This window comes from Symphalangus syndactylus, chromosome 7 (genome assembly GCF_028878055.3).
Source record: "Symphalangus syndactylus isolate Jambi chromosome 7, NHGRI_mSymSyn1-v2.1_pri, whole genome shotgun sequence".
NCBI lineage: Eukaryota > Metazoa > Chordata > Mammalia > Primates > Hylobatidae > Symphalangus > Symphalangus syndactylus.
In genome coordinates, this window is record NC_072429.2 from 40,684,072 (window position 1) to 40,704,941 (window position 20,870).

At 40.2% G+C, this 20,870-nt stretch overlaps 1 protein-coding gene across 3 annotated transcripts in view; it reads left to right on the forward strand.

Moving 5' to 3' along the window:
* LARS1 (leucyl-tRNA synthetase 1) overlaps positions 1-20,870 on the forward strand; it is a 69,007-nt gene that overhangs the window by 1,581 nt on the left and 46,556 nt on the right. For 2 of the 3 annotated variants that reach the window (XM_055285782.2, XM_055285783.2), the window contains exons 2-7: positions 3,497-3,615; positions 8,192-8,279; positions 8,952-9,032; positions 12,650-12,787; positions 16,147-16,308; positions 20,149-20,261. In XM_055285782.2, coding sequence (XP_055141757.1) covers positions 3,497-3,615; positions 8,192-8,279; positions 8,952-9,032; positions 12,650-12,787; positions 16,147-16,308; positions 20,149-20,261 — 701 coding nt within the window. The remainder of the gene's footprint in view (positions 1-3,496; positions 3,616-8,191; positions 8,280-8,951; positions 9,033-12,649; positions 12,788-16,146; positions 16,309-20,148; positions 20,262-20,870) is intronic. The other variant, XM_063642696.1, reaches the window with a different exon arrangement.

Sequence of the window (20,870 nt, forward strand, 5' to 3'; positions counted from 1 at the left end):
TGACCTAGTGATCCGCCCCCCTCGGCCTCCCACAGTGCTGGGATTACAGGCATGAACCATGGCGCCTGGCCTGTTGCAATTTTTAAAAGGATGATCAAGCAAGGCTTTGCTAAAAAGGTGGCAAAAACGAGGTAAGAGAGCAACCTATGCAACTATAGGAAAAAAGAGATGTCCAGGCAGGGGCAACAGTGTAAGTGAAAAGCAAGGATCCCAGGTAGAAGCCAGGGATGCTTCTAAACATCCTGCAGTGCACAGGACAACCCCTGAAAACAAAGAATTATTTGGCCCAAAGTCTAAGTAGTGCCAAAGTTTAGGAACTCTGATTTAGTTATATAGCCTTTTGTTACCAGTGAGGAAGTTGAGTCTCAGATCAAATGACTTGCTCAAGGTTATACAACAAGTTGGTGTTTGGGCAAATATCAGATTTTATTATACTTGATCTTTGAGGTTTTGAGAAACAAGTTTTTCTGAGAAACATAAAACTCAAATAAGAGCTTTCTTGCATTTCGCATACTCAGTACAATGAAAAGAAACACATAGTTCTAAGTAATTTGTAAAAGACTTGCTTTCATATTCTTTACAATGGGTGACATGGTCATATTTTTTATTTTTATTGTTTTTTTTTTTTTTTTGAAATGGAGTCTCACTCTTTCCCAGGCTGGAGTGCAGTGGTGCGATCTCGGTTCACTGCAGCCCTCTGCCTCCCAGGTTCAAGTGATTCCCCCACTTCAGCTTCCTGAGTAGCTGGGACTACAGGTGTGCGCCACCACGCCCAGCTAATTTTTGTGTTTTTTGGTATAGTTGTGGTTTCACCATGTTGGCCAGACTGGTCTTGAACGTCTGACCTCAAGTGATCCGCCCACCTTGGCCTCCCAAAGTGCTGGGATTACAGGTGTGAGCCAATGCACCTGGCCATATTTTTTATTTTTTGAGACAGGGACTCGCTCCATCAACCAGGCTGTAGTGCAGTAGTGCAATCATAGCTCACTGAAGCCAGCCTTGACCTCCAGGGTTCACGTGATCCTCTGGCCTCAGTGTTCCCATGTCCTGCCCATGGTAATTTTTAGGTAAAAGGTATTTGTTACATAACTTCTGTGTCTATGGCATTGTACTTGGTGCTAAGGTGACTATAAAAGATTTAAAAGTTCCTGCCTGTTGAGAATTTACAGCCCAACTGCATAAATGTCTTAAGATCATTTGGTTGCATTTAACAGAAGTCAACTCAAGTTGGTTAAGGAAGCATTTAGTAATAAAGTGGAAGTTGGCCGAGTGTGATGGCTCAAGCCTGTAATCTCAGTACTTTGGGAAGCCAAGGCTGGTGGATTGCTTGAGCCTAGGAGTTCACGACCAGCCTAGGCAACATGATGAAACCCTGTCTCTACAAAAAAATGCAAAAACTATCTGGGTGTGGTGGTGCATATGCCTGTAGTCCCAGCTATTCAGGAGGCTGAGGTGGGAAGATTGATTGAGCCCAGTAGATCAAGGCTGCAGTGAGCTGGTGCTTGCACCATTATGCTCCAGCCTGGGTGGCAGAGGGAGACCCTCTCTCTCTCACACAGACACACACACATAAATACAGTGAAATTTCATATTACCCATGACCGTAGGGTAGGAGATATGACTAGGCTTCATGAGGCCCTACATACTTTTGCCTTTGTGGATGGGTCCTTTCCTCTGTAAAAATATTAGAAATTATATTTTACAGACCGGGCGGGGTGGCTCATGCCTGTAATCACAGCACTTTGGGAGGCTGAGATGGGTGGACCACCTGAGGTCAGGAGTTTGAGGCCAGCCTGGCCAACATGATGAAACCTCATCTCTACTAAAAATACAAAAATTAGCCAGGTGTGGTGGCACACACCTGTAATCCCAGCTACTCGGGAGGCTGAGGCAGGAGAATTGCTTGAACCCCAGAGATGGAGGTTTCAGTGAACTGAGATTGGTCTTGCTGTGTTGCCTAGGCTGGAGTGCAGTGGCTCCATCTCGGCTCACTGCAACCACCACCTCTTGGGTTCAAGTAATTCTCCTGTCTTTGCCTCCCGAGTAGCTGAGATTATAGGCGCATGCCACCACATCCGGCTAATTTTTGTATTTTTAGTAGAGATGGGGTTTCGCCATATTGGCCAGGCTGGTCTCGAACTCGTAGCCTCAGGTGATCCATATGCCTTGGCCTCTCAGAGTGCTGGGATTACAGGCATGAGCCACCACGCCTGGCCAAAAAAGTTGTTTTTCTTGTAAAGAGGAGGTCTTTCTGTGTTGCCTAGGCCAGTCTCAAACTCCTGGCCTCAAATAATCCTCCCTCCTCAGCCTCCCAAAGTGTTGGGATTATAGACATGAGGCACTACATCCATCCAAGTTACTTATTAAGAAGAGGTTTTTGAGTAAGAGGGGGCAGTGGAGTTGATAGTCTAAATGAAGGTGGTTAGTAGCGGGAATGGAAAGGGATGAACAGATGTGCAGGCTTATTATTTCTTAGAAAAGAAAATACCTTATGCAATCACTGTTTTATGGAAACTTGAAAAGAGTCCAGGTTTTTTTTTTGGGACGGAGTTTCACTTTTGTTGCCCAGGCTGGAGTGCAATGGCACGATCTTGGCTCACTGCAACTTCCACCTCCGGGGTTCAAGCAATTCTCCTGCCTCAGCCTCCCTAGTAGCTGGGATTAGAGGTGCGTGCCACCTTGCCTAGCTAATTTTTGTATTTTTAGTAGAGATGGGGTTTCACCATGTTGGCCAGGCTTGTCTCTAACTCCTGACCTCAGGTGATCCTCTCGCCTCGGTCTCCCAAAGTGCTGGGATTACAGGCAGGAGCCACCGTGTCCAGCCTGTTTTATTTTAATTTCATATGAACAGTTCTTTAACAATTTTGGAGAGAAGTTCTCTATCAGTATCTTTGGTATTCATGTATTTTAATTAAATAGAAACATTTGATGACAATGTTAACATTGTAGTATATAGTTTTAAAAAAGCATTATCAAAGCCTTTTACATATTTCAGGAATTGTTCAACCATTTCTTTGAGGTTTGAGGTACACAGGTCATGATAATCCTAATTTTTTTTTTTTTCCGACGGAGTCTTGCTGTGTCACCCAAGCTGGAGTGTAGTGGCATGATCTCGGCTCACTGCAGCCTCCACCTCCCTGGTTCAAGCGATTCTCCTGCCTCAGCCTCCCGAGTTGCTGAGATTACAGATACCCACCACCACGCCCAGCTAATTTTTGTATTTTAGTAGAGACGGGTTTTGCTCTGTTGGCCAGGCTGATCTTGAACTCCTGACCTCAAGCAATCCACCCGCCTCGGCCTCCCAAAGTGCTGAGATTACATACCATGAGCCACCACGCCTTGCTGATAACTCTAATTTTTAATGTTCATTTAAATTTCAAGATAACCATGGAAAAATCAGTCTTTATCAGTGAGCAGCTCAGTTCTGTGAACCCAATTCTTTTTTAAAGCAAGCGTGCTGAAATATAGAGTGGATTATTCTCTTTGTGTCCAATAGGAAAGAAAAGGAACAGCCAAAGTGGACTTTTTGAAGAAGATTGAGAAAGAAATCCAACAGAAATGGGATACTGAGAGAGTGTTTGAGGTCAATGCATCTAATTTAGAGAAATGGACCAGGTAAGTAATAGTTTGTGAAGTTCTGCACGTTGTATTTCTATTTTTTTTTTTTTTTGAGACGGAGTCTTGCCCTGTCGTCTAGGCTGGAGTGCAGTGGCGCAATCTCGGCTCACTGCAAGCTCCGCCTCCTGGGTTCATGCCATTCTCCTGCCTCAGCCTCCCGAGGAGCTGGGACTACAGGCGCCCACCACCACGCCCAGCTAATTTTTTGTATTTTTAGTAGAGACGGGGTTTCACTGTGTTAGCCAGGATGGTCTCGATCTCCTGACCTCGTGATCCACTCTCCTTGGCCTCCCAAAGTCCTGGGATTACAGGCGTGAGCCACCGCACCCGGCCCTGCACATTGTATTTCTGAAACCGTTGGCTTTATAGTACAGAAACAGCTTGGTGGAACCCATAAGGTAGATTGTATTTATAATGCCTGAAACAGGGTGAAGGAGGTGACTTTCACTTTCTGCATATGAATTAGGATCTTTTTTCTTATGGGGTTTGTAAAGTTTTTTTTCTAAATAAAGTTTGCTTTGTTTTAAAGACTACAGTATTTTAAATATTTAGACAAAGAAGGATGTTTTGAGATTTTTTCTTTGCTGACTGATAAAACGAAATTATTCTATTAGACTCACAGACGATTATTATCTCCAAAGACAGAAAATGGAAATTTTTATGTTTTTTTTCTTTACAAGTAAACCTAATGCTTGTAAAAGTATAAATGTTGAAGATATTATTTCTTAAATACTGCATAGCCGTGATACTAAAATAATACTGATTTAAAGACAAACATAGATCATGACATGATATTTGGGAAAAACAAAAACAAAATAAGTCCCCCAAACATTGCCACAATAAATGTATGCATCAATTATAAGCTATATCCCAGATTAATACATGTTGAGATGTAAGAAAATGTGCTTTTTCAGACTGAAGAAATATGGTTATAATAACAACATTAATAGTAAGTTAACATTGAACACTTACTGTGTGCTGGCAAATGTGTTAGCAAATTTTTTTACATGTATATTCTCATTTAATCTTCTTTTTCTTTTTTTTTTTGAGACAGTCTCGCTGTCATCAGGCTGGAGTGCAGTGGCGCCATCTCGGCTCACTGCAACCTCCAATTCCCTGGTTCAAGCGATTCTCCTGCCTCAGCCTCCTTAGTAGCTGGGGTTACAGGCACGTGCCACCACGCCCAGCTAATTTTTGTATTTTGGGTAGAGACGGGGTTTCACCATGTTGGCCAGGATGGTCTCGATTTCCTGACCTCGTGATCCGCCCGCCTTGGCCTCCCAAAGTGCCGGGATTACAGGCATGAGCCATCATGCCTAGCCTTTTTCTCTTTCTTTTTTTAGACAAAGTCTTGCTGTGTCATTCAAGCTGGAGTGCAGTGGCACAATCATAGCTCACTGTAACCTCAAACTCCTGAGCTCAAGCAATCCTTCTTCCTCAGCCTTCTGAGTAGCTGGGACTACAGGCATGCGCCACCATGCCTGGCTAATTTGTTTTTTCTTAGAGACAGGGTCTTGCTATGTTGCCCAGGCTGGTCTCAAACTCCTGGCTTCAAGTGATCCTTCTGCCTTGGCCTCTCAAAGCTCTTAAGATTGTAAGACATGAGCCATCACTCCCGGCCTCATTTTACCTTTTAATTTTTTTTTTTTTGAGATGGAGTCTTGCTCTGTCACCCAGGCTGGAGTGCAGTGGTGCAATCTTGGCGCACTGCAAGCTCCACCTCCCGGGTTCACGCCATTCTCCTGCTTCAGCCTCCCGAGTAGCTAGGACTACAGGTGGCCACCACCACACCCGGCTAATTTTTTTGTATTTTTAGTACAGATGGGGTTTCACTGTGGTCTCCATCTCCTGACCTTGTGATCTGCTCTCCTTGGTCTCCCAAAGTGCTGGGATTACAGGCGTGAGCCACCGCGCCTGGCCTTTTTTTTTTTTTTTGAGGTGGAGTCTTGCTCTCTTGCCTAGGCTGGAGTGCAGTGGCACGATCTTGGCTCACTGCAACGTCTGCCTCCCAGGTTCAGTGATTCTCCTGCCTCAGCCTCCCCAGTAGCTGGGATTACAGGTGCATGCCAACACGCCCAGCTAGTTTTTAATTTTTATTTTTAATAGAGATGGGGTTTTGCCATGTTGGCTAGTCTGGTCTCAAACTCAAATGATCCGCCTGCCTCGGACTCCTAAAGTGCTGGGATTATACGCGTGAGCCACTGCGCCCTGCCATAATCTTTTTTTTTTTTTAATTTGGAGACAGAGTCTGTGGTGTCAGATGGAGCGAGCCTCTGTCACCCAGGCTGGAGTGCAGTTGTGTGATCTCAGCTCACTGCAATCTCTGTCTCCTGGGCTCAGGTGATCGTCTCACCTAAGCCTCCTGAGTAGTTGGGACTATAGGCGCACGCCACCACACCCAGCTAATTTTTCTATTTTTAGTAGAAATGGGGTCTTGTTACGTTGCTGAGGCTGATCCCGACTCCTGGGCTCAAGTGATCTGCCCACCCCGGCCTCCCAAAGTGCTGGGATTATAGGCATGGGCCACTGCGCCCAGCATTTTATAAATTTCTTTTGTAGAAATGAAGTTTCGCTGTCTTGCCCAGGCTAGTCTTGAACTCCTGGGCTCAAGTAATCCTCCCACCTTTGTCTCCCAAAGTGTTGGGATTACAGGTTTGAGCCATCATGCCTGGCCTTAATCTTCTCAATGTCCTTTAAGGTTAACAGCTTTTAAAATTTCTCTTTTACAGCTGAGGAAACTGAGGCACACAGAGGCTAAGTAACCAGTTCAAGGTTACATCACTGGGAATTGACTGGGCCTGGGCTTGTTTTTAGGACTTTCTGATTCAAAAGTCTTTTTTCCTTGCTTGTTAAGCTATATTCTAATGGATATACATATATATATATATCTTTTTGAGACAGAGTTTCGCTGTTGTTGCCCAGGCTGGAGTGCAATGGCGTGATCTCGGCTCACCGCAACCTCCGACTCCCGGGTTCAAGCAATTCTCCTGCCTCAGCCTCCCCTGTAGCTGGGATTACAGGCATGCACCACCACGCCCAGCTAATTTTGTATTTTTACTAGAGACGGGTTTTCTCCACGTTAGTCAGGCTGGTCTCGAAATCCCAACCTCAGGTGGTCTGCCCGCCTCTGCCTCCCAAAGTGCTGGGATTAGAGGTGTGAGCCACCAGGCCCCAGCCTATTTTTTTTTTTTAAGAGAAAAAGAAATTGCTGTAATACAGTCTCTGGTGTTATACTTGAAGCTGTAATTTGAAGCTTCTATTTGCTTCTAGAGGTTTGGTTAACTTTAAGGTAATTTAAAATAATTAAAAGTGAACTGAAAAAGCTGCTTTGTTTAGTGAAAGAGAATTACCTATGGGTGTATGCAGTAACACTGAAGAAAGTAATATGTCAAGTGAAGAAGGCAAATTGCGGAAGTCTATATGAAGTATGCCTTTTTTTGTATAAAACTCATGAGTGAGCGAAACTCAATGATAAATAGTTTAAGGGTGCTGGCAAGTGTGCAAACTATTCAAAAACGGGAACGGTAAAAGCAAATTTCAGAATGTTGGTTATCTCTTGTGGGACAGTAGAGAGGAAACAGGTAGTTTCAGTGGGTTCATAAGTCAGATGGTGTGTTTACTACTCTTCATTTTATTATGCTTCATAACATAGTATGTATGTTAGATATTCTTCATAAGAAAAAAGAATACAGACCAAGCATGGTGGCTCATGGGCTCATGCTCATGGTGGTTCTTATATTGAGAGCCCTGTCTTTACAAAAACAACTAAAAAATTTAAAAAAATAATAAGAAGCTTTAAAGGATGCTTTTAAAGTGAATCTACCACATATCATGTAATATTGAGGATGTTTTATATTACCTGAATTTGAATTGCTTTATATATGTCTAGTATCAAGTGAAAACAAATCTCATTTATTCAGTAAAATATTAAATTAGCCTAGGTTCATAAGGGTATTAAAGAATTTTTTTTTTTTTGTTTTTGAGATGGAGTCTCGCTTTCACCCAGGCTGGAGTGCAGTGGCATGATCTCAGCTCATTGCAACCTCTGCCTCTTGGGTTCAATGATCAGGAGATTCTTGATTCTCGTGCCTCAACCACTAGAGTAGCTGGGATTATCAGCACACGCCATCACGCCCGGCTAGTTTTTGTATTTTTAGTAGAGACAGGGTTTCACCATGTTACCTAGGCTGGTCTCGAACTCCTGGCCTCAAGCAGTCCACCAGCCTTGGCCTCCCAAAGTGTTGGGATTACAGGTGTGAGCCACCATGCCTGACCTAGTATATTATCTTTACTCAAGTATTTTAGCTCAAATTAAACCTCTAGTATTCGTTACAAGGCTATTTAGTTCTTAATAGCAACCTATAAAAGTCTTATTTCTTGTAAATCTAAAGTAATTTTCAATTTTAGAGAGTTTTAAATTTCTAGATTTATAAATTTACTTGTAAATATTTTTTAAATAACTAAACGTAACAAGTTATTTATATCAAGCATTTCCTTCACCCCACTTCCTTATTGTAAAAGGAACTTAACATTTATTCTTCTGTACTTTCTTTTTTATACTGTCGTTTTGCAGCAAGGGCAAGTATTTTGTAACCTTCCCATATCCATATATGAATGGACGCCTTCATTTGGGACACACATTTTCTTTATCCAAATGTGAGGTAATGTTTCCCTATGTTTGCTATAATGGGGAGGAAGGTTTTTAACGAATATTGTTTTGAAGAAAATGGCAGCTATAGAATTTATTATTTCCTGTTAAGAGAACTTAAAATTCCTTAAAGCATAATTTTTATATTTAAGTAATTTATTTTATTTTTTTTTTGAGGTGGAGTCTTGCTATGTCACCAGGCTGGAGTGCAGTGGCGTGATCTCGGCTCACTGCAACCTCTGCCTCCTGGAATCAAGCGATTCTCCTGCCTCAGTCTCCTGAGTAGCTGGGACTACAGGCATGCACCACCACGCCCAGCTAATTTTTGTATTTTTAGTAGACACGGGATTTCACCATATTGGCCAGGATGGTCTCAAACTCTTGACCTTGTGATCTACCAGCCTCGGCCTCTGAAAGTGCTGGGATTATAGGCGTGAGCCATTGCGCCTGGCCCATTTAAGTAATTTAATTTTTATATTTAATTTTCATGTGCCATATGTGTATATGTGCAAGGGTCTGGGCATGTATGCATATTGAAAAGTAATTCCTAGGTTGGTGAGTTTTGGAATGCCTAAAATCTAACTGGCGTTCCAAAGGAGGATGTAAAGAAGAAAACTAATTTTTTTGTGTGAAAAGTTAGCATTTTGTATTTGTCTGGCATTTAAATTTAATTTTATTTCTGTAGTTTGCCGTAGGGTACCAGCGATTGAAAGGAAAATGTTGTCTGTTTCCCTTTGGCCTGCACTGTACTGGAATGCCTATTAAGGTAAGATTGCTAATAGGATTGGTTTCTACTCTTTTTAGTTTGGGGCAAGTAGTAATACCCAATTCAAGAGCTTAAAATAGGATTTTCAAGTATTGCTGCATTAAAGTATGAAATGAGTTGAATTTATTATAGTGGAAATTAATTTAAAAATAAACAACATTTGAAGAAATGCTTAAATAAAGGGCATCCATTATGGTCTAAGTGATTACTAAGTGATTTTAATGTCTTTTGGTTACCTTGTATATTTATGTCTGTATTACAGTTAGGTAATAACTGATTCTGTTTTACTAAAATGAAAAATGTACAGCCATTGTGCACTTGTGACATATGTAAGATGCAGGCATAAAATAATAAGCAGTTGTATTGTATTTTGATCATTTTTGCAAATATCTTCATTTGTCATAAGTTTGTATTAGAAATAATTCTCAATGAAGAATAGGAAAGGAAACTAGAATTGAAAGGATTCCTTTATATAATAGGATTAGGAAATTTAAATCCTATTTCTTTTTATTTTCCAACATTTTATTTTATTTTACTTTATTTTATTTTATTTTTTTGAGATGGAGTTTTGCTTTTGTCGTCCAGGCTGCAGTGCAATGGTGTGATCTTGGCTAACTGCAGCCTCCTTCTCCCGGGTTCAAGTGATTCTCCTGCCTCAACTTCCCGAGTAGCTGGGATTACAGGCACCCGCCACCACGCCTGGCTAATTTTTGTATTTTTAGTAGAGACGAGGTTTCACCGTGTTGGCTAGGCTGGTCTGGAACTCCTGACCTCCATTGATCCACCCACCTCGACCTTCCAAAGTGCTGGGATTACAAGCATGAGCCACCATGCCCGGCCTTCTGCAACCTTTTATTTTAAAGTATGTCAATCCTACAGAAAAGGTGGAATGGTAGTACAATGAACACCCTCCACCCTTCACCTGTAGTTACAAAGTCTTAACGTTTGCTATATTTGTTTTAGTTCTGTCTCTTAGCATACATGCATGCATGCGTGCTTTTCTCTTTCTTTTTCTTCTTTTTTTCTGAGTTGGAGTCTTGCTCTGTCGCCCAGGCTGGAGTGCAGCGTTGTACTTTTAGTACAGATGGGGTTTCACCATGTTGGCCAGGCTGGTTTCAAACTCCTGACCTCAGGTAATCTGCCTACCTCGGCCTCCCAAAGTGCTGGGATTACAGGCATGAGCCACCACGCCTAGCCCTTCTCTCTCTTTTTCTGTGAACTTTTTGAAAGAAAGTTGCAGATATGACATGTCATTGCTAAATACTTCAGCATGTATTCTGAGAACAAGGGCATTCTTCTACATTATCAGAGTCCTGTAATCTCCTCCAAGAAATTCAACATTGATGTTATATTATCGTCTTCATCTAATCTGTAGTCAAATTTCTGTAGACTCAAAATGTCCTTTCCATTTGTTTTTCCCTTTTTTTTTTTTTTGAGGCGGAGTCTTGCTCTGTTACTCAGTCTGGAGTGCAGTGGTGCGATCTTGGCTTGCTGCAACTTCTGCCTCCCAGGTTCAAGTGATTCTCTTGCCTCAGCCTCCTGAATATCTGGGATTACAGGTACCTGCTACCATGCCTGGCTAGTGTTTTTTGTATTTTTAGTGGAAACAGGGTTTCACCATGTTGGGCAGGCTGGTCTCGAACTCCTGACCTCAAGTGATCCGCCTGCCTTGGCTTCCCAAAGTGCTGGGATTACAGGCATGAGCCACTACGCCCTGCTGTTTTTCACTTTTTATTTTGTGGAGCACACACTGCATCTAGTTATCCATTCTTTTCACTATCTTTTAGTTGTTTTTCGTGATACTGATGTTTTTGAAGTCTAAGCTAGTTATTTTGTAGAATGTCCCATGATATGAGTTTTCTGATTGTTTTTTCATGATTAGGGTTGGGCAAATATTTTGACAAGAATACTTCATTGTTGAGGTATAAACTTCCCATTGTAACACCTCAAAAGCATGGAAAATGGTAATTTGTCCCATTTTAGTGAAATTAAGTTAATCCTGCCAGGTTTCCTCATTATAAAGGTGACTTTTCCTCCTATAAAATTAAAAAGTAAGGCCAGACACGGTGGCTCGTGCCTGTAATCCCATCACTTTGGGAGGCCGAGGTGGGAGGATCACATGAGGTCAGGAGTTCAAAACCAGCCTGGCCAACGTGGTGAAACCCCATCTCTACTAAAAATACGAAAATTAGCCGGGCGTGGTGGCAGGCGCCTGTAATTCCAGCTACTTCGGAGGCTATTTCAGGAGAATCGCTTGAATTTGGGAGGTAGAGGTTGCAGTGAGCCAAAACTGCGCCGTTGCACTCCAGCCTGGGCAACAAGAGTAAAATTCCATCTCAAAAAAAAAAAAAAGAAATTAAAAAGTAATCTATAGGATAACACTTTGAGAGCCTCTGAAGGTCCTGTTACTCAATAACCTGTGGCTTTAGCATCCTTTAATCATCCTTGCCTGTTTTTATTATTCTGTTAGTGGTTGAAATTCTTCTAGATAGAAGAGCCTTTTCCATTTAAAAAGTTTTTACTTCTATATTTCTTATTTTCCTCATAACTTTAACAGTGTTTACTTGGTGTCATCTTTGTTTTTGACAGTGGACTCATTGTGGTATAATTGGTAAGAGCTAGAGTGGAAAGTCCAAGGTTAAGTCTGTAACTTTGCTAGCTGTGTAACCTTGGGTAAATCACTTCATCTCCGTTTGTTTTCTGACTTAAAGCCTATCCTATCTACTTGGTAGGATATGTGACAGTTTTCTTTCTTTCTTTCTTTCTTTCTTTCTTTCTTTCTTGCTGGTGGGATTTTATTTATTTATTTTATTATTATTATACTTTAAGTTCTAGGGTACATGTGCACAATGTGCGGCTTTGTTACAGATGTATACATGTGCCATATTGGTGTGCTGCACCCATTAACTCATCATTTACATTAGGTATATCTCCTAATGCTATCCCTCCCCTCTCTTGACAGTAATCTTTAAATTGAGAAACAATGTTATTAATGTTATCCAAAATGATAACACATTATGTTTCCTATATCTTTATATATCTAATATATACAGTATATAGTATACTATATTGAATATTCTGGATGTTGAATAAATGCTTTTGAGTAAATGAGGTAAAATACTACTTTATAAATTAGTGAATTTTGAGGTACATGATTTATACCTTTTATTTTATTTTATTTTATTTTTTTGAGACATGGGGCTCATTCTTGCTTTGTCGCCCAGGCTAGAGTGCAGTGATGTGATCTTGGCTCGCTGCACCCTCTGCCTCTTGGTTTTAAGCGATCCTGTCACCTCAACCTCCCAAGTAGCTGGGATTACAGGCGTTTGCTACCACACCCAGCTAATTTTTATATTTAGTAGAGACATCATGTTGGCCAGGCTGGTCTCGAACTCCTGACAAGTGATCTGCCTGCCTCAGTCTCACAAAGTGCTGGGATTATAAGGCGTGAGCCACTGCTCCCAGCCTCTGTTTCAGTTTTCTGTAGTGGAGCCACATATGTATCAATATATTGCAAAAAATTTCAGAGTCAATTTTAGTTGGCAATAAAAACAGTAAAAAACTGAAATTGTGTCTACCTTGATTTTGAACTTCATTATCTCTAATATTCGTTGTAGGCATGTGCTGATAAGTTGAAAAGAGAAATAGAGCTGTATGGTTGCCCCCCTGATTTTCCAGATGAAGAAGAGGAAGAGGAAGAAACCAATGTTAAAACAGAAGATGTAATAATTAAGGATAAAGCTAAAGGAAAAAAGGTTTGATAGTGGTTGATATTTATGTTGGTTGAAGTTTTATTTTTTCTGATTTGCATGTGCATTCCCAGTAGTAGCACAGTGCCCAACACATAAAATGTACTAGATAATTTTTTTAAAGTATCAAAGCAAAAAATTATCTTTCTGGCCAGGCGCGGTGGCTCAAGCCTGTAATCCCAGCACTTTGGGAGGCTGAGGCGGGTGGATCATGAGGTCAGGAGATCGAGACCATCCTGGCGAACACAGTGAAACCCCATCTCTACAAAAAATTAGCCGGGCGTGGTGGCGGGCGCCTGTAGTCCCAGCTACTCGGGAGGCTGAGGCAGGAGAATGGCGTGAACCCGGGAGGTGGAGCTTGCAGCAAGCCCAGATGGCGCCACTGCACTCCAGCCTGGGTGACAGAGCAAGACTCTGTCTCAAAAAAAAAAAAAATTTTTTTCTGACTTTCCTATTTCCTTTCTCCTCTTTTTTGAAGTAATTTTTGATTTACAGAAGAACTGCAAGATAGTATATAGATGTTACATCTTATATAACTATGATACTACTTTTCAAATTAAGGAATTAACGTTAGTACAGTAGTATTTACTAAACTACAGACTTTCTGGATTTTACCAGTTTTTTCACTAAAGTCCTTTTCTCTTCAATGTCCAATCCAGGATCCCACATTGCAGTTAGTTGTCATGTGTCCTTATTATGTTTCCTTAATCTTTTCTATCTTTCGTTTTCTTCCATGACCTTTATACTTTTAACGAATACTGGTCAGATAATTATAGATTATGCCTCAGTTTGAGTTTGTTTGATGCTTTCTCATCGTTAGACTGAGGTTATTGATTTGGAGGAAGACTATTAGGTAATTTGTCGTTCTCAAACATTAGGGAGTATATGATACTGATATATCTTATTATTGGTGATGTTAACATTGATCATTTGGTTAAGATGGTGTCTGCCAGGTTTTTCTCCTGTAAAGATTTCATTTTTTTTTATAATTAATATATATTTTGGGAGAGATCTTTTGAGGCCATGGAAATAATACTGTGTTTCTTTTTAAATATTTGCTCATTAATTTTAGCATTCATCAGTGGATCTTGCCTACAACAATTATTACTGTAGTCTTCTAATTGTGATTTTCCATTTTCCTCGTTCTTTTCATATTTATTATCTATAATTCTTCTGAAAGGAAGAGCTGTCCTTTCTCCCCCACTTACTTATTCTATCCTTTCTATGTCATATGGATTCATGGATATTTACTTTATTCTTTAGGTTATAAGCCAATACCATTGAGCTTTTTGTTTTTTAAGAGATGGAGTCTCACTATGTTGCTGGCCCTCAGCACCGGGGCTCAAGCTGTCTTCTCACCTCAGTCGCCTGAGTAGCTGGAACTATAGGCTTGTATCTCTGTGCCTGGCTGTTGGGTTGTTTTTGTGTGTGTGTGTGTGTGTGTGTGGTTGTTAATAACACCGTAATTTGTTGTCAAATTGTTCTTTTTCATTAGAATAAAGCTAGAATAAATAAATTGTTCTAGCTTTGGCCATTGGGAGTTTTTTTTAGCTTGGCTCCTGTGTCCATTAGACATTCCCTCATTTTCCTTTGTTCAAAGCGCTTTCTTATCTTACTTTATGGTGTCACAAGCTGTTCCAGGCTTGTATTTTCCATGATTCAACCAAGGAATCAACCACTTCTCCAAGATTTCTTTTATTGAAGAATGGTATTCAGAAACTAAGGTCTGAGTGCTGGGTCTGCTCATTGCCTAGGGATATCACTGCTTCTAGGCACTCTCAGTGGAAAGAGCAAGGAAATATATTTATTTCTGCTAAGCCATGCATACACATCTGTTTTTATTTCTTTATCTATTTGAATGTTTATTAAAAAACAAGGAAGTTCATATTGATACCCCTGGCTCCATTTTAGCACCATGGGTCTCATTCTAGCATTTTCCCTTGGCTTATTTGTGACTTCTTACTACAACAGTGAGAAACTTGGCTCTCATTACCTATAGTATATTTATTTATTTGTTCAATCCTAGACTACTAGTAAAGTAGTTTCAGAATTGCCAACCTATACCCCTGGGAGAAACAATTTTACTGACGAAAGTACAGTGTTTGTGTGTAATTCTTTTTGTCTTTAGACTCTAATCACACTGTTTTCCAAAACTGCCTAGATCATCTCCTTTCTTCCCTCCCCCCTGAGTGTGGTTATATCATATATTTGTAATGCAGTTAGATAGATTTGTCACAGTCTGCATTCCTCCTTAGGTTCCTTCAGCATCCTGGTTGAATTTTTTAAAAATTTACGTACCATAAAATTTACTTTTTTTTGTTTGTTTGTTTTTTTCAAGACATAGTCTTGCTCTGTCACCCAGGCTGGAGTATAGTGGCACAGTCTTGGCTCACTGCAACCTCTTCCTCCTGGGTTCAAGCAATTCTCATGTTTTAGTCTCCCAAATAGCTGGGATTACAGGCGTGTGCCACCATGCCCAGCTAATTTTTGTATTATTGTTATTATTATTATTATTGTTGTTGTTGTTGTTGTTTGAGATGGAGTCTCTGTCGCCTGGGCTGAAGTACAGTGGCACAGTCTTGGCTCACTGCAACCTCTGCCTCCCGGTTCAAGCGATTCTTCTGCCTCAGCCTCCAGGGTAGCTGGGATTACAGGCGCTCGCCACCATGCCCAGCTAATTTTCGTATTTTTAGTAGAGACGGGGTTTCACCACATTGGCCAGGCTGGTCTTGAAGTCCTGACCTCATGATCCGCCTGCCTCGGCCTCCCAAAGTGCCTGGCCCAAAATTTCCTCTTTGTGATGTATAATTCTGTGAGTTTGAAAATGCCTGGAGTCATGTTTCTACCAGCACAGTATCAATATAGAGCAGTTCTGTCACCCTCAAAATTTTCTTATGCTGCCTCATTATAGTGTTACAGTTTAACCAAATTTCCTACCTTCAACTTCTGGCATTTGGTTGTCTTTCGGATATTCATAATTTTTGGAAAAGGAGGAAAGTCTTGTGGGTGGCCTCTTTATAGATAAATAACGTAAATGTGGTAATAGGATAAAAGAAACAGAAGGTCTGGTATTGAGATCTTATCTTCATGATGGGTAGTTCTTTATGTTGCCATCCATTTAGTTGTTATTGGTGCCAGTGTCTTGGCGGATATCTTGGCTATATAGTTTGACAGACTAAATTAGTACTATTTAGTACAGACTAGTACTATTAGTACAGACTAATAGTACAGCTAATTCCTGCAGTGTTCTGATGTATCAGCATTATTTTAGAATGTAAAAAAATTACATTCATTAATATCTTGGGTCATTTTCCTGGAGTGTTGGTTATTCTTTGATCGAGTTTATTTTTCTCCATTATTTTCAGAGTAAAGCTGCTGCTAAAGCTGGATCTGCTAAATACCAGTGGGGCATTATGAAATCCCTTGGTCTGTCTGATGAAGAGATAGTAAAATTTTCTGAAGCAGAACATTGGCTTGATTATTTCCCGCCACTGGCTATTCAGGATTTAAAGAGAATGGGTTTGAAGGTATGTCTATAAAGAAAATATGAGGAAAGCATTTACAAGTATGTGCTTTTTTATCGTACTTTGCTTTATTGTGCTTTCCAGAAATTGATTTTTTTTTACCAATTGAAGATTTGTGGCAACCCTGCGTTGAGCAAGTAAGTCTAGTGGCACCATTTTTCCAATAGCATTTGCTTGCTTCATGTCACATTTTGGCAATTATTTTAATATTTCAAACTTTATTATTATCTGTTATGGTGATCTATATTCGGTTATCTTTGATGTTATTATTCTAATTGTTTTGGGTTGCCACACACTGTACCCATATAAGATGGCAAACTTAATTGGTAAATGTTTGTGTTCTGACTGCTCCGCTGACTGGCTTGTTTCCCTCTTTCTCTCCATGGTTTTCCCTGTTTTCTAATAAACAACAATCTTGAAGCTAGTTATTAACCTTATAATGGCCTCTTAAGTGTTCATGTGAAAGGGAGAGTCGCATGTCTCTCATTTTAAGTTTTTAAGTAAAAAGCTAGAAATGATTAAGCTTAGTGAGGAAGGCATGTTGAAAGGCAAGATAGGCTAAATGCTAGGCCTGTTGTGCCAAACAGTCAGCCAAGTTATGAATGCAAAGAAAAGTTCTTTTTTTGTGTGTGTTTTGAGATGGAGTCTCGCTCTGTCACCCAGGCTGGAGTGCAGTGGCGTGATCTCAGCTCACGGTAACCTCCGCCTCCCGGGTTCAAGCTATTCTTCTGCCTCAGCCTCCTGAGTAGCTGGGATTACAGGCGTCTGCCAACACGCCTGGCTAATTTTTGTATTTTTAGTAGAGACGAGGTTTCACTATGTTGGCCAGGCTGTTCTTGAACTCCTGACCTCAGGTGATCTGCCCATCTCAGCCTCCCAAAGTGCTGGGATTATAGGCATAAGCCACTGTACCTGGCCCAAAGAAAAGTTCTTGAAGGAGATTAAAGGTGCTTTTCCAGTAAACACTTGAATGATAAGAAAATGAAGTGACCTTGTTGCTGATATGGAGAAAGTTTGGTCCATATAGAAGATCAAACCAGCCACAACATTTCCTTCAGCCAAACCCTAATCCAGAGGAAGGCCCTAACTCTTCGATTCTGTAAAGGCTGAGGGAGGTGAGGAAGATGCAGAAGAGAAGTTGGAGGCTAGCAGAGGTTAGTTCTTGAAGTTTAAGGAAAGAAGCCATTTCCATAATAGAAAAGTGCAAGGTGTAGGCTGGGTGTGGTGGCTCATGCCTGCAATCCCAGCATTTTGGGAGGCCAAGGTGGGTGGATCACCTGAGGCTAGGAGTTCGAGACCAGCCTGGCCATCTGGGGAAACCCTGTCTCTATTAAAAATACAAAAATTAGCTGGGTATGGTGGTGGGCTCCTATAATCCCAGCTACTTGGGAAGCTGAAGGAGGAGAATTGCTTGAACCCAGGAGGTTGCAGTGAGCTGAGACCGTGCCATTGCAACCCAGCCTGGGCAACAAGAGTGAGACTCTGCTGCAAGGTAAAGCAGCAAATGCTGATGTAGAAGCTGCAGCAAGTTATTTAGGGGATCTAGCTAAGATCATTGATGAAAGTGGCTACACTAAACAACAGATTTTCAATGTAGACAAAACAGCTTTCCTCCAGTGATTAAGATGCTGTAAGACTTCCATAGCTAGAGAGAAGTCAGTGTCTGGCTTAAAGGATGGGCTGATTCTTGTTAGAGGCTAATGTGTCTACTGACTTTAAGTTGAAACCAGTGCTCATTTACCATTTGGAAAATTTTAAGGCCTTTAAGAATGGTGCCAAATCTACTCTATGCTCTATACATGGAAAAATAAAGCGTGGGTGACAGCACATCTGTTTAAAGCATGGTTTGGTGAATGTTTTAAGCCCACTCTTGAGACCTACTGCTCAGGAAAAAAAAAATGTTTCTTTCAAAATATTACTGTTCATTGACAATGCACCCAGTCACTCAAGAGCTCTGATGGAGATATACAAGGAGATGAATGTTTTTATGCCTGTGAACACAACATTCATTCTGCAGTCCATGAATCAAGGAGTCTTTTAACTTGTAGGTCTTCTTATTTAAGAGATACATTTTATAAGGCTATAACAGTCATAGATGGTAATTCCTCTGATGGATCTGGGCAAAGTAAATAGAAAACCTTCTGGAAAGGATTCATTGTGGAAAGAATTCATTGTTCTAGATGCCATTAAGAACATTCATGATTCATGGGAAGAGGTCAAAATATCAACATTAACAGGAGTTTGGAAGAAGCTGATTTTAACTCTTATGGATGACGTTGAGAGGTTCAAGACTTCAGGGGAGGAAGTTACTGCAGATGTGGTAGAAATTGCAAGAGAACTAGAATTACAAGTGGAGCTTGAAGATAAGCCTGAATTGCTGTAATCTCATGAGAAAACTTGAATGGATGAGGATTTGCTTCTTATGGATGAGCAAAAAAAGTAGTTTCTTGAGATGGAGTCTACTTCTGGTAAAGGTGCAGTGAACATTGTTGAAATGACAAAGATTTTGAATATCACACAAACTTTAGTTGATAAAGCAGTGGCAGGTTTTGAGAGGATTCACTCCAAATTTTTTTTTTTTTTTTGAGATGGAGTTTTGCTCTTGTTGCCCAGGCTGGAGTGCAGTGGCATGATCTCAGCTCACTGCAACCTCCACCTCCTAGGTTCAAGTGATTCTCCTGCCTCAGCCTCCCGAGTAGCTGGGATTACAGGCATGCGCCACTACACCTGGCTAATTTTGTATTTTGTATTTTTTTTTTTTTTTTAGTAGAGACGGAGTTTCTTCGTGTTGGTCAGGCTGGTCTCGAACTCCCGACCTCAGGTGATCTGCCTGCCTTGGCCTCCCAAAGTGCTGGAATTATAGGTGTGAGCCACCATGCCTGGCCCACTCCCAGTTTTGAAAGTTCTATTATGAGTAAAATGCTATCAGACAGCATCACATGCTACAGAGAAATCTTTGTGAAAGGAAGAGTCAATGGATGTGGCAAACTTCACTGTTATCTTAGTTTAAGAAATTGCCATAGCCATCACAACCTTCAGTAGCCTCTTCTCTGATCAGTCAGCAGCTATCATCATTGAGGCAAGACTGTCCACCAGCACAAAGATTACAACTCACTGAAGGCTCAGATGATTATTAGCATTTTATAGCAATGATGTATTTTAAAATTAAGGTATATACATTGTCTTTTTAAATATAACTTTATTGCACACTTAATATAATTCAATATAGTATAAACGTAATTTATATATGCCTTGGGAAATCAAAAAATTTGTGTGACTTGTTTTGTTGTGGTGGTTCAGAACCAAACCCACAATATCTCCCAGATATGTCTGTGTATTTGTGTGATTATATGAGATTTGGACCAACTCCTAATTTTAGAATAATATATTTCCCCTGTTTGCCACTAAAGAATTAGTACTGTTATTGTTAGACTAGAACCTAACATTGCTTATGGGTCTCATAACAATGAATACTTCACTATTTGTTGAATTAGAATGTATATTGACATATTAACAATTAGTAGAAAGGAACTTTATTCAAAGAATATGAAGAAGCCCAAGTTTAACTTGAATATTTAGGAATACATAAAGGTAGGATTAAATGTTTCTTCTTATTATAGCTTCTATATGTTTGTTAATATGTATATGTATATGCTTAAAAACATACTTTAAGTAAATTAAGGTAATAATTGTGATATACTTTTAATAGTGGAACTTGGAAAATTTTTTTTAATAGTTGATCTGATTCCAAGTTAGAAGAGTAAATAATTGATTCATAGGAATTCTTCTTCAAACAAAATTTGTATTTCTCAATAATTGCCTTTTAAAATTTTCCTTTTATAGGTAGACTGGCGTCGTTCCTTCATCACCACTGATGTTAATCCTTACTATGATTCATTTGTCAGATGGCAATTTTTAACATTAAGAGAAAGAAACAGAATTAAATTTGGGAAGCGGTAAGTTTGTTGTACTTGAGCATAATAAAGCAAAAATCAGTTGGGCACGGAGGCTCATGCCTGTAATCCCAGTGCTTTGGGAAACTGAGGTGAGGGGATTGCTTGAGGCCAGGAGTTTGAGACCAGCCTGGGCAACATAGCGAGACCCTATCACTTTAGATAAAAAAAAAATTAGCCAGGCATGGTGGCATGCACCTGTAGTCCTAGCTACTTGAGAGGATGGGGCAGGAAGATTGCTTACATGAATAAATAAATACCTTGTAGCCAACCTTTTCCCATTATCTTTCTGTTTTTAAAATACATTGTTTCTATTCTTTTGTGGCCTTTGTTTTCCTTTTTTCCTTACCAGTGTCTTAATTTCTCTGAGCTGCTTAGTGTTTATGACAGGTATAACCAGGGAGAATGGGAGGGTGGGCTTTTATTATCTTACTAAAGATTCTGTTCAGTATTCCCTGCCAAGCAGAAAAGTAATCATTTGATTTGTGTTTTATTTTATACTTCGTTCTGTAAATTAAGATTCTTCCTTGATTATGTAGATTAATCAAGGAAGATAAGAAATGAAAATAAGTTATCTTCCGTGATTAATCTACATAATCAACTTCCTTGATA